Source organism: Peromyscus eremicus, chromosome 5 (genome assembly GCF_949786415.1).
Source record: "Peromyscus eremicus chromosome 5, PerEre_H2_v1, whole genome shotgun sequence".
Taxonomy (NCBI): Eukaryota; Metazoa; Chordata; class Mammalia; order Rodentia; family Cricetidae; genus Peromyscus; species Peromyscus eremicus.
Window position 1 is genome coordinate 136,303,018 of NC_081420.1, and position 15,246 is coordinate 136,318,263.

At 51.5% G+C, this 15,246-nt stretch overlaps 1 protein-coding gene across 2 annotated transcripts; it reads left to right on the forward strand.

Annotated features, from left to right (window-relative positions):
- The first annotated feature begins 445 nt into the window (after nucleotides 1-445).
- Nucleotides 446-10,489, forward strand: Adgrg3 (adhesion G protein-coupled receptor G3). 2 transcript variants are annotated; one of them, XM_059264596.1, is made up of 9 exons: nucleotides 446-595; nucleotides 1,303-1,437; nucleotides 1,900-1,942; nucleotides 2,058-2,155; nucleotides 2,289-2,401; nucleotides 4,640-4,920; nucleotides 5,075-5,168; nucleotides 5,483-5,757; nucleotides 9,989-10,489. In XM_059264596.1, exons 1-9 carry the CDS (start codon nucleotides 461-463, stop codon nucleotides 10,099-10,101), a joined length of 1,287 nt encoding a protein of 428 aa, XP_059120579.1. In that variant the 5' UTR covers nucleotides 446-460; the 3' UTR covers nucleotides 10,102-10,489. The 2 variants fall into 2 exon arrangements, with proteins under 2 accessions (XP_059120579.1, XP_059120578.1); XM_059264595.1 differs by having other exon boundaries at nucleotides 1,900-1,939; nucleotides 2,064-2,155.
- The last annotated feature ends 4,757 nt before the right edge of the window (nucleotides 10,490-15,246 follow it).

The following is a 15,246-nucleotide window of genomic DNA, read 5'->3' on the forward strand; positions in this document are numbered from 1 at the left end:
GACTAGACAAAGGATGCCTGGTGATTTCTAGGGAGGTTTGTTCTAACATTCTAACTATTCTCGGTGTCTATAACACTTCACTGTTGGGCAGGAAGGACTTCACACTCAAGGTAAACACGAGTCCCTTGTCTCCACACTCTTCCCCTTGCTTCTTTCTAGGACATCCCCACTGGCCCTCCCCACACTTAAAAGCACACACCAACACAGTCGTGCTCAGCTGGCCTCTGTGATGGGAAAACTGGGGCCCAGCCTGTGAAGAACAGAGCCTGGACTGAGCCAGGTGTTCTGCTCCCCCCTCCAACCCCCAGAACTTAGAGTCCTCAGATGCTGCCCCTTCACCTGGCACACACGCTGCAGCTTCTCTCCCAACTGGGATGGTAGCAGCGCCCGAGTTGGGGCTGGAATCCTCCGGGTAAGGTGAGAGCTTCTGGGTCCATGGTTACAGATCCCAAAGCAGGTGATGCAGGGTGAGGAACAGCCTGCTGACAGAGTTCGACTTCCCAAGAGCCTGTTTGGAGCCCTCCTGCCTGGCAACGGGTCTGCTGTCCGGTTGGCCATAACTATTCTGAACATTAGTGAAGGGGATGTCTTCAAGGTAAGAGGCATGCTGGGAGCTCAGGAAGCTGCAGTTAAATACGCAGTGGGTCAGAGTCCCTGAGATGGTTTCTAAGGCAGCCAGGTCATCCAAGAGCCATTTCTATAGTCTGGGGACTGGAGACTATTCCGATATCCGGACATCAGCACCCGTTGGCTGTGTGTGAAGTCCAAATGTGCTCATGCACGCTTGTGTGTCCTTGCACACACATAAACACACATGCCCTTTTGTGTTCCGGAGAACATATAATCAGGTGTGCTCATATATGACTGTGTCTACATGGACAAACATGCTCTCCCTTGACAACACATGCCAGATGTGTGCTCCTGAGGCATGCATCCATCTACTTAAGCTAGATATATACACCCTTGGGTCTGGATGTACTCATTCCCCTACCTGGAGGCATTCACTGGCATTTACCCCATCTCCTTTCTGATCTTAGCCTCAAGCTCTTCCAGTTCAGAGATGTCAGGGTTTGGCTTTCAGTGAGGTGATATGGAGCCTGGAGCCCAGCCCAGCCTAGCCCAGCATGTTAGAGGGAGCATCAGGAAGAAGGCTGCCTATGCCCCTGAGTCCTTGGATCTCTGGTCCCCCGGTCTCAGACTTTGACTCCAGATGAGGGAGTGTCCTAGAGTTCCCTAGACCCCTATCTAGGACAGGTAAAGTCAGCCCATCCTACAGCCTAGCCTCCTGTCAATCCCTCCCAGGGCCCCAAGCTCCTCCAGGACAATGGTGGCAGCGTGTTGAACAGCCGCATGGTGGGCTTGAGTGTGGGCCAGATGCATGCCACTGGACTGCCGGAGCCGGTGGAGATCACCTTTTCCCACCAGCACCAACCACCTGTGAGTCTTCTGCCCAGGCCTGGCAGTTACTGCGGGGCACACAGTGCATGAGCTCTGAGAAGCCATGCATGGGACCTTATGCCCTGTACCCAGAAGAAACCATCAGGGTCATGCACAGTCTGCCCTGCATGTGTGAACACGCATGCCCCCGCACCCTCCCACCTCCATGTTCATAAATGTATGAGGACCTGGAGAGTGCATCTGTGTGCATGCTTTCCACACTCGCCAGGCAATGATCCTGAAGGCATTCGTGCACGGACAGGCAAACCCTTTCATGCCATGTATGTTGTGTCTCCCACATGCACAGCAACGGTCCAGCATCAGCTCCCAGGGATGCAGCCAGTCTTCCCATGTAGCCTACAGAGGTCTTCCTCGTAAGGCACATGCAGGTCCCTGGGAATGCCCTGTCTCCCCCTGCCTTCCTTCCTCCTTCCTCTCCTGACATGCACTCTCTGGTTTCAGAATATGATCCTCACTTGTGTGTTCTGGGATGTGGCTAGAGGTAAGTCTGGAAGACTTTTCTAGAACGAGAAACTTTCCATAGGGCTGAAGGTGCGGGGAAAGGCAGGCCCTCCCTTCTCTATTCCCCTCCCCCTCCTCTGCCCTTACCTTTCTGTGGCCCACAGGAAACTGGGATACCCAAGGCTGCTCCACAGAGCCCGGGGATGAGAGGACTGTCTGCCGCTGCGACCACTTGACCTTCTTCGCCTTACTGCTGGTAACAGCCCATGCCATCTTGATCCCAGAGGTCCAGCCTCTGTCCCGGGAGAGGCTTCCTGGCTGACTGGGCTTTGGGAGACATGCGAGTCTGGCCTCTCAGTGGTGTGATTCAGACTTGGGGTCATTTACAGAGGCCGATCTTGGACCTGGCCACAGCACAGACTCTCACTCACATCTCCCAAGCAGGCTGTGGAGTCTCCATGATCTTCCTGGCCTTCATCATCATTCTCTATGTTTCCCTCAGGTGAGTGACCCCACCCCCACTCCTGCCCTCAGGGAGGTACAGGAAAGGGATAGAGAGTCTTTGTCCTGTGGCCTCAGCTGTCTTCTCTGGTCCTTAGTCCGCTCCTGGACAAGGTGGGGCTAGAGCCTGAAGTTGAAAGTGGGAGAAACTCAACTCAGATTGGCCAACACAGGGCATGAGTGATTCATGGAACTAGGAAACTCACAGTGGGTGGCCTCCAGGCAGGGCTAGAACTAGGGGCTCCCACCGAGGCCCCAGGGTTGGTCCCTACCTTTCACAGATTTTTTCTCTCCCTTGTCAGGATGCTAATTTCACCCTTTCCTCAAGAACTGTTCCTTAGACATTCAAGCAAAGATGAAGCTCCAGAATCAAGGTCTTTAAAAACAAACATTTTGAAATAATTATAGACTAACTGGAAACTGCAGAAATAGCACAGACAGTCTGTGGTTTCTTCCTGGAACTTCCCCAAGTATCACGTCATATGTAACTGTAGAGTATTATCAAAGCCAGGAAGTTCTCAGTGGCAGATCATGGCTAAGAAGTCTCAAGACTCCTTCACTTCCATTGCTTTAGACATCATCTATGTGTGTATGTATGTGTGTATGCATGTGTGTGTGTGTGCGCGCGCGCATGCATGCATGCATGCATGCATGTATGTGTATGCACGTGAGGGTATTCATGTGTGTTTGTGTGCCCACATTCACACAGGAATGGGGATATGATTTGCAAGACTCTGTCTAAATGAAACTACATGGTCCAGTGTTCAGAGTGTCTATAGTTGCAACAGAAAGCTGAACGTTAGCCAGGCATGTGGTCCCTGTGGACACAGGACTCTAGGAGTCACACTCCTGGGATGCTGGGTGTTCTATGTGTGTACATGTTTATCTCATGAATACCCAGTTGCTTTAGGGTCTGACTTTGATCACAGGCCAATGACTGATTGGACCACCGTGGTCACAAGGTAGAATACACAGGCCGGCCGAGCCATTTGGCTCCTCTTGGATTTAAATGACAAGGGACTAGCCACCACCTTTTTTAGTTCCTTGTGGCTGAGGGTGGGGAAGGGTGCCCCTTCAGGGATACGTGAGCTTCTCTGGCAAGGAACAGGCACAGGACAGACACAAGGGACACAGAGCACTGGCACCTGGCTCTCCTGAGCCAGGCTCTGGCCAGGAACCCCTCATACCTGCTGACTTGAAGGCGTCTTGGGATAAGCCCCTGCCCCAGCCTTCCCTGACTCCAGCTCCTGGAGCCCAGGTTCACTGGAACCCACCTGGAACATCCTTTGGGCTTCCTGTCTTTCCAGTCCAGGGATCCCTATTGTCCTTCTCATGTGCCCCCGTGCCTCAGTCACCAAGCAGTCCTGGGCTCCAGCCCCTGTGAGCTGCACCCATGCCATCCCTCCCCTCCCCACCCCTCCAAGCATTGGCACAGAACACAGTCCCCAGCCCCGTTCCCATCCTCAGTGAGCTGAGTGCACCTTGCCAGCTAGCCATGCTGCTGGGTCCTTGAGCTGAGCTTGGAGTGCTAGAAGAAGCTGTTGCCAGCTCCCAGCACTGGAGCCTAGCAGCACAGGAAGACCTTGCCTCTTATCTCCACTCCAGAAAACTCTAGGCTCTATATCTTGAGTGGAAGCCCTTCTGGACTTCATTTGCTAGCAACTCAGTGGGGAGAGAAGCCCCACAGAGAAGCAGGGAGCACTGGGTAGAGACTCCGGGACCCCAAGCAAGTCTCTGGCCCTCTCTGAGCCCCTCTCACGGCTACATTCTGGGCCTCATCCATTTGCCCATATCCCCAGCCATTCACCCAACTAACCCACAGCCCCTCTGCCCCTGTGCCAGGCCCTGAGGCCCAGTATGGGTGGATTCCCTGTGGCAAGGGGTGGCAGAGGATTTCACTGTGCTGCTGGGAAATACCTGCATGGTCAAGCCTGGGGGTCATGAGAACACAAACTCTGTCGTTGTCACAAGCTCCACAGTTTAGCCAAGGAATGTGTCCAAGGGTGAGGTTGGCAGAACCCAGCGCCCACAGAGAGCCATGAAAGGGCTCATGGATTTGAATCTGAGTGCCTTCACGCTAACCACTGGCAAAGGTGGGAACTGATGGTCGGACAGGAGCCGGCCATGAGGATGAGAGCAGCGGGCTGTGGCATGGAACTGTGGCAGGGAGACAGACCGACCTGGGCACCCCATGCAAGCTGTGACTCCCTGGGGCTGCTCCCTGGCCCTTCTCCCCCAGGCTCTCTCTGCAGAGGTTCAAGTCTGAAGATGCCCCTAAGATCCACATGGCTCTGAGCAGCAACCTGTTTCTCCTGAATCTTACCTTCTTGATCAGCGTGGGGAGCAGCTCTCAAGGCCCTCCAGCTTCCTGCTGGTTCCGAGCTGCCATCCTCCACTACTTCCTGCTGTGTGTCTTCACCTGGATGGGCCTGGAGGCCTTCCACCTCTACCTGCTGGCCATCCGGGTCTTCAATACTTACTTTGGACACTACTTCCTGAAGCTGAGCCTGCTGGGCTGGGGTAGGCACAGGCTGGAGGGGTAGAAGGGAAGCTGGAGGGTTGAGGGGGAAGAGCCTAGGGAAGTCCAGAGCTTGAGGGATGGCTGGCTGCAGGAACTGGAGATGAGCTCGCCCAAGGGAACACTGGTGACGCCCACGTCCTCCCCTTGTCCCAGGCCTTCCTGCTCTTGTGGTTATTGGAGCTGGGAGTAGCAACAGTTACGGTGTTTACACTATTCGAGACCAGGAGAACCGCACCTCGCTGGAGCTGTGAGTGGGGCTGTGGGGAGCAGAGGGTATGGAGGTCTTTGGTTTCACGAGAGGGAGAGAAAGAGGGAAGGAGGCCTCAGGAGGAGAACAGCGATGTTAAGGATAGTCAGATGCAGTTGGCCTGTGGCACAGGGGGTAAATGGAAGTCTGGAGTCAGAAAGTGAAGTAAGGAAGGAAGCCCAGGAAAGCCAGGGGCAGTGAGGTGGGGTGGTGTGGCAATCTTCTTGGTCACCGAGGGCCAGCCAGGGAAGCTTCCTGTGGCTCAGTGGTCAGGGGTTTCCTTCCCAGCCCCTGTGGCTATCCATCTCCTCCAGGTGCTGGTTCCAGAAAGAGCCCGCCCTTTATGCTACTGTCCACGCCTACTTCCTTGTCAGCTTCCTCTTTGGAGCTGTGGTGCTGGCACTGGTGGCCTGGAAGATCTTCACTCTGCCCAGTGCCACAGCGGGCAAAGAACAGGGGCAGACCTGGAAGTCGGTCTTCACTGTGCTGGGCCTCTCAAGCCTGGTGGGCATGACCTGGGGGCTGGCTGTTCTCACCCCCCTGGGCTTGTCCACCATCTACATCTTCGCCCTCTTCAACTCGCTGCAAGGTGAGGCTCCAGGGAGGGCCACAGGTTGTCTCATCAGCTCCAGGGGGACCTGGGGGTCAGGGAGGGCGCTTTTCAGGACACAGGATTCCACAGAAGCTAGCTCAAGTCAAAGGTACCAACTTTAGATATCCGAGACTCTTGTGGAATCCAGGCCAGCAAGGGTGGCTGGTGTCACAGGGACCAGGATCAGGAAAAGCCACATAAATCAAAGCAGATCTCCCCACTGTCATTTATTAAGCGGCGCAGCGTTATTCATCAAATAGCGTTAAGTGACATTATTTACCACTTGAGAAAAGCCACAAGGTACAACAAAACCCACTATAAGAGTTTATTAAGGGAAGGGAACAGAAGGGGTGTGCTTAGGCCTATGGGATGACTGTGCAGGAAGAGGGGGTAGGAATAGGTGGAACCCACTTTTATAGGTAACACACACACACACACACACACACACACACACACACGTGCATATGGACTTATGTAGCTATGCCACAGATGTGCATAGATTATGTGATCACACTGTGCATGGATTACGTAGGACCTAAGGCCCTGGGATGACTAAGCACCTTGCCTGGCTGCTGGACAGCGCATGTGTGGTCATGCAGCTCAGGGAGTGGCTAGGAATTCTAACACCCACCTTCTGATCTGGAGCTGAGTGTTGTCTCCTGTTCAACCTTTGGCAACTCAGTCTCTCTCTGCTTTCCAAAATGGCTGCCTAACATGGCTGCTTCAAACCTCTGCACTCTGAGTCAGATGACCATCTCTAGTTCTAACCAGGAAGGCAGGGTCATGTGATTTGATATAACATGACATAGAATCCTAAAGAAGATTTTAATGTGTTAGGTTTTTTTTTTTTTCCAATTGCTGCAACAAAATATCCAACCAAAGCAACTTAACAAAGGCCTTATCTTGGCTCATATTTCAAGAGTCCCGTCCACTGTGACGGCATGACACATCTGGTCACATCATACTTGCATCAGGAGATGGAGAGACAGACAGGTGCTGGCACTCAGCTCTCTCTTTTTAATTTTTAAAATGATGTTGATTTATTTGTGTTTGTATGCATGCACATGGAGGTCAGAGGACAGCCCGTGGAAGTTGGTTCTCTTCCATCATGTGGGCCCCACATATTGAGCTCACGTTGTCAGGTTTTCTGGCAACTGCCTTCACCCACTGACCTCTGTCACTAGAACTCCAGGTCCTTGGAATGGTGTCCCTACTTTTAGGGTGGGTCTTCTGGATTAACCTGACCTAGGAACTCCCTCACAGACATGCCTGGAAGCTTGTCTCATAGACGATTCTAGATCCTGTCAAGGTGACAATCAATGTTAACCATTGCCCCCCATCCCACCAGACATCCAGTGCTTCTGATTCTCTTTCATCTCCAAGTCGGAACTTGTCCCTTCCTCACCCCAGTTTTCATGATGACTATGTGCATGTGTGGGACCCAAGAGGCCTTCAATACACTGGCATATTACCAGAGTCCTAAGCCAGAGGCCTGGCTTCTTTCCACACAGAGCCACTTGGCCCAGTCCACCAGCTGAAACAGAAAAGGGGTTCACTGAGAATAGCTAGCCTGGAGGAGCAGGAGAAAAGTGTCTTCTGCCCTGACTCCAGGGTGATGCCGGTCTTGGCATTACAGAGGGCGGGAACAAAAGACAGGGCAAGCAGCGTGCACAGCCAGGTCTCGTTAATCGTTTCTTAGGACAGTTATACAGGGGACTGTCTGCAATAAGAAAGTGGCTCCCGCATTGGGGGAGCTCCAACTTTTGTCAAAACATATTCAGGTGTTAGACCCGCTGTTCCAGGAATCCAAGGTGACCACAGGCCAGGAAGACTCAGAAAAAGGACAGGTCAGAAAGGCAAGGTGGGGTGTGTTAGGTCTTCATGTGTCGGTCAGTGACTGTAGACGGCCAGCATGCTGCCGTGTTCCGTGAAAGGACCCTGCAAAAGCTGCTGGTTAATAATCTACTGCTCACATCAGCCTTGACGGGAAATCACCGCTTTAGACAAACACTCCTTAAATGTTCAGCATGTCTGTGTACACAGTTGAAGCCAGTCTGACCCTGTTTAAGGCAGCGAAGGGGAGACACACCACATTTTTACCCTGCTGTTAGTTACATGTGGGCATCTGCTGGCCCACGTGAAGATCCGTGCCTTTAGCTAAGCAGCCTCTAATCCTCACAGGCACTGTATGGACTGCGGTAGAAATCAAACACCACAGACGCTCTCACATGAAGCCCTAGCTTTAGGGTTTATACATGTAAGCATGTGGGGTGTGAGCAAAGGTCATTAACTAGAAAGGGACCATAGAAAGGAAAAAGAGGTTTGAAGGAAGAGGGTGGGGAGAAAGGAACGGAATACATAGTCCCGTGAAAGTGGGTAGGGACTGCAGGGATAGAAGCTGGGGGACGGAGGTGGAGAGGGCAATCAATCAAGACAGATTATGCCTGAGAATGCCACAGCTAGTGCCTGCAGGGGGTGGGGGGTGGCTCAGTGGTTGAGAGCACTGGCTTCTCTTCCAGAGAACCCAGGTTCAGTTTTTCAGTGCTCACATGGCAGCTCACAATCATCTGTAACTCCAGGCCCAGAGGATCCAGTGCACACGTGCAAGTGCACTTACATGCAGGCAAAAACACCTCGTACACAAAAAGTAAAAACAAAAAAATGTTACAGTAAAATCTACTTCTTTGTATGTTAACTAAAAATGAATAAATAATGGGCTGGAGAGATGGCTCGGTGGGTAAGAGCACCTTGTTGCCCTCCTAGAGAACCCAGGTTCAGTTCCCAATGCCCACACGGGAAGTAACAACCATCTGGAATTCCAGTTCCAGTGAATCCAACACCCTCTTCTGGCTTCTGCAGATATCTGGTTCAAATACATACATGCAGGCAAAACACTCATACATACAAAAAAATCTTAAAAAGTAATATACATACATACACAGACAGACAGACACACACACACACACACACACACACATACACACACACACACACACACACACACACAGAGGTTAGGGCCATCTGAGATAGTCCCCAGATAAATAATCATTAGTTCACATTTGGAAAATCCCAGAGGTTTGGAATTGGGGAGAGAGGCATCTTGAACTTAGAGATGACATCTGTAGCTAGAGTTTTCCTGCCTGGCCCACAGTCAGGACAAATCTCTCTCACCTCCAGTCCCACAGCCCTCAGACCCAACCAAGTAAACACAGAGACTTATATTGGTTACAAACTGTATGGCCTTGGCAGGCTTCTTGCTAACTGTTCTTACAGCTTAAATTAATCCATTTCTATAAATCTATACCTTGTCACGTGGCTTGTGGCTTACCGGCATCTTCACATGCTATTTCTCATCATGGTGGCTGGCAGTGTCTCTCTGACTCAGCCTTCCACTTCCCAGCTTTATTCTCCTCCTTGTCCCACCTATACTTCCTGCCTAGCCAATGGCCAATCAGTGATTTATTTATTGACAAACCAGCAACACATTTGCCATTACAGAACATCCCACAGCAGACATCATTATTCTTTTTTGTTTGTTTGTTTTGTTTGAGACAGGGTTTCTCTGTGTAATGGCTCTGGCTGATCTGGAACTCGATTTGTAGCCCAGGCTGGCCTCACATTTACAGAGATCCCCCTGCCTCTGTCTCCTGAGTGCTGGGATTAAAGGCGTGTGCCACCGCCCGGCTGACATCACTACTCTTGCATGGGCTACGTTAATATTGAAGCCTGCATGTCTCACTCGGATGAGTCTAAGTTATTCAGTATTCCCATCTTCCTCCATGCATAGCAGAGCCTTTGGTACCTTTTAACTTCCCGATACCGTTACTGTTGTGTAGTGTTTTCACTATCAATTCCCCTTAAACACACCAAGTTGGTCCTTCCCAGGCAATCCTGTACTTACCCTAGTTTTCTACACTCACCTTCTCATCTAGCTGGAACGCATCCTGTAGTAGTCCTTTACAGAGAGGTGGTAGGGGAGCCCAGTGTGTAGTGGCATTGGTTTTACCTGTCTGAAAACACCTCTCTTTTGCTCTCCCTTTTCTGTGGTAGATGTGTGTACCATTTATTTCAAGGCCAATGTTTGTGGTTCCTAAGGGTTTTACTTGGCTGTCTTTCAGGGCTAGGTTTCGTTTTTACCTAATTCTTGCATTAAGTGCTTGAATTTTTGGAGTGGAGCCCTTCTGTGTCAGCCTGTTCCAGGCTCACTGACACCCTCTCTTCACCTCAGGAGTCTTCATCTTCGGCTGGTTCACCATCCTCTACTTCCCAAGGCAGAGCACCACGGCCTCCTCCTCCGGCACTGCCCGCATGGACCAGGCCCACTCCGCGTCACAGGAGTAGGTGGCTGCAGTTTGCTCTCACCTCCGGCTGGGTTGAGCGACCTGGGACAGCTCCCTACTTCCGTGGTCTCCGTTGCCTTCTCTGCACAGCGTGTCTGAGGAGGGAGAGGATGAGGACCGGGCTGGACCATGTGGCTTCAAAGCTCCCATACAGAGGGCTGGATAGACTGATGGCTTGAAGAAGACACTGAGTCAGCTCCCAGCACCCACATGGTGGCTCACAACTGTCTGTAACCATAGTTCCAGGGGATCTGACACTCTCTTCTGGCCTCCAAGGGCACCAGGCATGAAGGTGTTGTATATACATATGTACGGACAAACAAACACTCATACACATAAAATAGAAATTAAAAAAACATTTTGAAAAGCTCCAGTTCAGATGTGTTCATGGGTCCAAAAAGCTACAAAAGCAGATTTGTGGGAGACTTATTAGCCTGAGACCACTCCCTCAGCCCCCAGCAGTGTCATCTTTACCCCTGCTGCTGTGGAGACAGCTCTCTACAGCTAAGCCCCTGTTTTCGGCATGGACCACCTCTCATCTCGCTAGGAGCCTGAGCCAAGGAGAGGAGACTTGGTGAAGGCCCTTGAAGAGACTCCAGTCTTTCCCCGTCTTGCCCTGTCACTGTCCCTCCAATCCCACCTTATAGCTGCCTGTCCGTCCCCACCCAGGGACAGTCACAGGCTACTGTTCCCTACGTGCTAGGGGAGCAGAGGACTGGAGGTTTGTTTGGGGGCTTTGGTGATCTTCTGTCTACACCACCCTCTTCTCTGCTCCCCAGTCAGGGCTCATCCTGATTCCAATTGCTGCTCTACTGAGGGTTGAGGTCCTCCTAGGGACACTTTCCGAGAACGCCACTCAGAGGGTGAGCTTCCAGGAACCCCCCACCCCACCCCACTTGACTGCCAGGCGTGTGGTCTGACTCTGATCTGCTGTCACTGTGGGGCAGAAGTAGAGGTCCAGAGCTGGAGGCATGCCTGCTCCATCCACATTCGTGCCTGTGGCCAAGGGGGAAAGGGAGAAAAGGAGACCCTTCCCACAATGTCTGTACTCCTATAACTAGGGACCTGGACAGCCTTGCCCACCATTTCAACACAGCCTGAGCCAATAATTGTCACACAGATTTCAATAAACAAATACTTGTTGGTTGAGCAAATGGATGTATGCGTTTGCATTAACCTGACAGGGTTCCCCGAGAAGGGGATGTCTCAGGCAGGACTCAGGTTAAGCACGTTGCTTTCGGCGGCTCAGTTTTCATTCCTCAACCACCAGTGGTTTTCTTGTATGGCTTCGGTAGAGTAGACACAGGCCAGCACTGCCACCTGCAGCCCGAGGAGCTCCCTTATCCCTGACTCTGTGGAAGAAAAGAATTTCTGTAGAGCCAATGTGAAGCATTTTGTTAGAGAGAGAGAGAGAGAGAGAGAGAGAGAGAGAGAGAGAGAGAGAGAGAGAGAGACAGAGAGAGGGACAGAGAGACAGAGAGACAGAGAGACAGAGACAGAGAGAGACACAGAGAGAGAGACAGAGACAGAGAGACAGAGACAGAGAGACAGAGAGAGACAGAGAGACAGAGGGAGACAGAGAGATTTAAATGTAGATTTAAGCATGGGGACTAGAAGAGGCGCTCAGGGAAAGGACAGGACACCCCTGAGCGCCTGAGTGTGGCTCCTAAGAGAGTCCCTGGCTTGAGCGTCCTAACAGCTGCCGTCCATACACGTGCGGTTTGAGCGGCTCTCAAGTTACAGCTCATAAGGAACTTCCTTTTCTTTTCTTCCTCCTTTTGGATAAACAGGATTATGCAGTTTCTCCATCGATGCCTCGTAGGACTGTTATCTGGTCAGATAACACCGTGGGTCACAGGCTGTACAAGGGGGTTAAGGCGTGTCTGTTACTGTAAATGGGGTTCCTAGAAAGCTGCGGATCTCTAGCCGGGAGAGGAAAACCGCCGTGTATGCGCGGGCCCGGAGCACAGTTCCTTGCTAGGTTAGCATTCTTTGAAGTCTCTCTGTGAAGAGAGGAACTGCTGTGTGGGTTGGCAGCCTTCACAGCGAAATTTCATTGTGCTGGATGCTTGGCTCTTGGCTGTCCAGAGCCTTCAATCAGACCCCAGGGTGGGGGGCTCTCCCCCATATCTCCTTAATTTCCTCTTTCTCCAGCCTCGATGAGAAGCAAAAAGCAGAAGAAATAATAGAGAAAGCCAGATATGGTGGGTTACCCTGCAATCCCAGCACTCGGGGGGCAACCGTGGGCATCACTGTAAGTTCAAGGCTAGCTTAGGATACATAGTGAGACTTTGGCTCAAAAAACAAAGAAAATAATAATAGAGGCGTGGGGGCAGGGCTAATCTTTACTGTCAACTTGACTGCATCTGCAATCAACTAAAATCAACCTGTAAGGGATTTTTCCAGATCAGATTAGTTGAACCCTAAGTGAGTGGCACCTTCTGGTCCCAGATAAAAGGACAAGGAAGGAAGGAAGTTGGCTCTTTTGCCTGCTTGCCTTCGCTATCCTTGGCAAATTCATCTATCCTGCTGCTTTGGTGTTCTTTAGTTGATACTAGAACCAGTTTCTTTGGGAATCCAATGCAGACGGAAGACCATCAGCTCTCCAGGAACCTCCAGGCCTTCATCATCAGTCTGGGACTGTTAAAACATGCAGCAGTTTCCAGATTCTCGGCCTCTCTAGTGCGAGGCAGTCATTGTTGGGCTGTGTGGACCGGATCCTTCCTGTAAGCCAATCTAACAACCCCATATATATTCAGTTCTGTCCCTTTAGAGACCCCTGACTAATACAATGGTGAGTAGCCCCACCCCTGCCCTGCCTTGGCCTACGGAGCAGCCCTCACTTCCCAGGGCTTTCTCTCTACCTAGCTTTCTGTCACCCCCCACCCCACTACCCATTGCCGCCTTTCCCAGCAGGCCATTATATATGCCTAGGCTGTGGGCTGCCAGCCCCTTCCTGCCCAACTGGGCATGCTGGTAGTCCCAGGACATCCTTGTCTCCTGGCTTCTGGCTAATAACAGGAAGTGAGGCAAGAAGACTGCTGTTGTATTCTGGAAGAGGATCCTGTGCTTTGAACATGGAGTCTGTGGAGCCACAGTCTGTTTCAGTGGACAGGCTTGGGGCCTTATCATCACAGGTGTTTCTCAGGCCTCAGAGCTGATGATGGAGTCATCTGAGAAACAACTGCTCTGGACTCTGACAGGCCCGAATTTGAATCTTGGCTCTGTCACTCTGGAGCTGTGTGACACTGGGCATGTGGCCTCACCTCTCAGAACCTAAGCCTTGCCCCACCTAAAATAGGTATTATAGAGTCCCCACCCTGTCCTGAGGATTAGGGATGTGTCAAAATAAACTGCCAGGCCCGGTTTCCTAGTGTTCCCCCTTCCCTTTCCCACCTCCACTTAAAGAATGGGACCACAACCTGCCCACTCAAAGCCCCTCCACAGGCTGGGCTGAAGCCAGACTGGTACCTTCTGGGGTGCCAGCTCCTCCCAGGACCATTCCTGGATTCAGGAAAGCACATGCCTGTAATCCCAATGTTCAAGAGCATGTGGAATCAATGCAAAGGCAGTGGGCAACGCTGAAGGAGACTGCGGATGCAGGAGGATGGCAGGTTCCAGATCAGTCTGGCTACTGTGGGAGTTTAACAAGAACGGGCCCCATAGGCTCATATATTTGAATGCTTCGTCCCTAGTTAAAGAATTGCTGGAAGGGTTAGGAGGTGTGGCCTTGTTGGAGAGGTGTGCCACTAGGAGCAGGCTTTGAGTTTCAAAAGCCCCTGCCAGGCCAGTGTTATGTGTCTCTGTCTCTCTCTCTGTCTCTCTCTCTCCCTGTTGCCTGTGAATCAGGACATAAAGCTCTCAGCTACTGCTCCAGCACCATGCCTGCCTGCTTCCCTCCATGATGATAATGGACTAACTCCCTGAAACTGTAAGCAAGCCCCCAGTTAAATGTTTTCATTTATAAGAGTTGCCCTGGTCATGGTGTCTCTTCACAGCAATAATCAGTGACTAAGGCAGTTACATTCCAAGACTCTGTCTCTTCACTACCTTCAAGTTCCCACCCTGGAACTCAAGGGAACCCAGGCTGTGGCTTTCCCAGGCAGGCTCACCGGGATGTGGCCAACCAAGCTACAGCCCCACTGACTGGCTTCCTGATGTAGATAGGAAGGGACGACTCTTCTCCGAAGCCAGGGAGAAGCTGTGGGGCTGAGACCTCTTGTTTTCTAGAGTCCCCACAAAAGCAGCTCCCAGTGCCCAGCAGAGCACCCAGACTGAATTCAAGCACATCCTAAATGTACCCATCAGGGACTGATAGGCAGGACGCTTCTGTCATTGTCTGGCAAAAGTGACTGCTGAGGAGGAGATGACAAGAAACTCGCTGTGACCCTCCCTCAGAAAAGGCAGGTGTGGTGGCTTTAAGGTTAAAGGCACTTACTTCTAAGCCCAAGTTAGCCTAAAGCACACACTCAGTCAGGCAGTCTGCCACACTAGATCCCACACTGGCTTCCAGATGTCTTGGTGAAGGCTACCTCTCCTGGGGCAGGGCTGTTTGCTTCCCAAGAGGAGCCTTAGTCTGTAGCCTTTTCCAATTCCCGTGGTATAACTAACCTACCTTGAGTTTTAAGCTCTTGCTCGAACATCCCTGGACAGAGCAGGGGAGAGGGAAGTGCTCTATTCTCACTGTACCCACGTGGCATGGGTCGGCATAAAATTACAAGTACACAGAAAACAGTCGAATAATCAGTCGAATAATTGGGAAATGATGAGCTTCGGGCATTTACTGCTTTTGTTTTTAATATAAGTACTTCGTGTGGTGGTTCAAATGAGAACGACCCCCAAAGGCTCAAATATTTAAAAGCTTGGTGGTCCCCAGTTGGTGGAATGATTTAGAAGGATTAGGAGGTGTGGCTTCGTGGGAGGAAGTGAGGCTTCATTGGAGGAGGTGTGTCACTGGGGCTGCGCCTTGAGCTTTCAAAAGCTCATGCCATTCCCAGTTAGCTACCCCATTCCCTGCCTTGTGCCTGTAGATCAGGATGTGAACACTCAGCTACTGTTCCAGTGCTGTACCAGCCAGCCCGCTGCCATGCTCCCTGCCATGAATCATGGATTCTAACCCTTTGGAACCTTGAGTCCTAATAAATTT

Coding starts and splice junctions, on each gene's coding strand:
- Adgrg3 (XM_059264596.1), top strand. CDS start 461: ATGCAGGGTGAGGAACAGCCTGCTGACAGAGTTCGACTTCCCAAGAGC. Junction 5,169..5,482: donor AACCGCACCTCGCTGGAGCT/GTGAGTGGGGCT, acceptor CATCTCCTCCAG/GTGCTGGTTCCAGAAAGAGC. Junction 5,758..9,988: donor CCTCTTCAACTCGCTGCAAG/GTGAGGCTCCAG, acceptor TCTTCACCTCAG/GAGTCTTCATCTTCGGCTGG.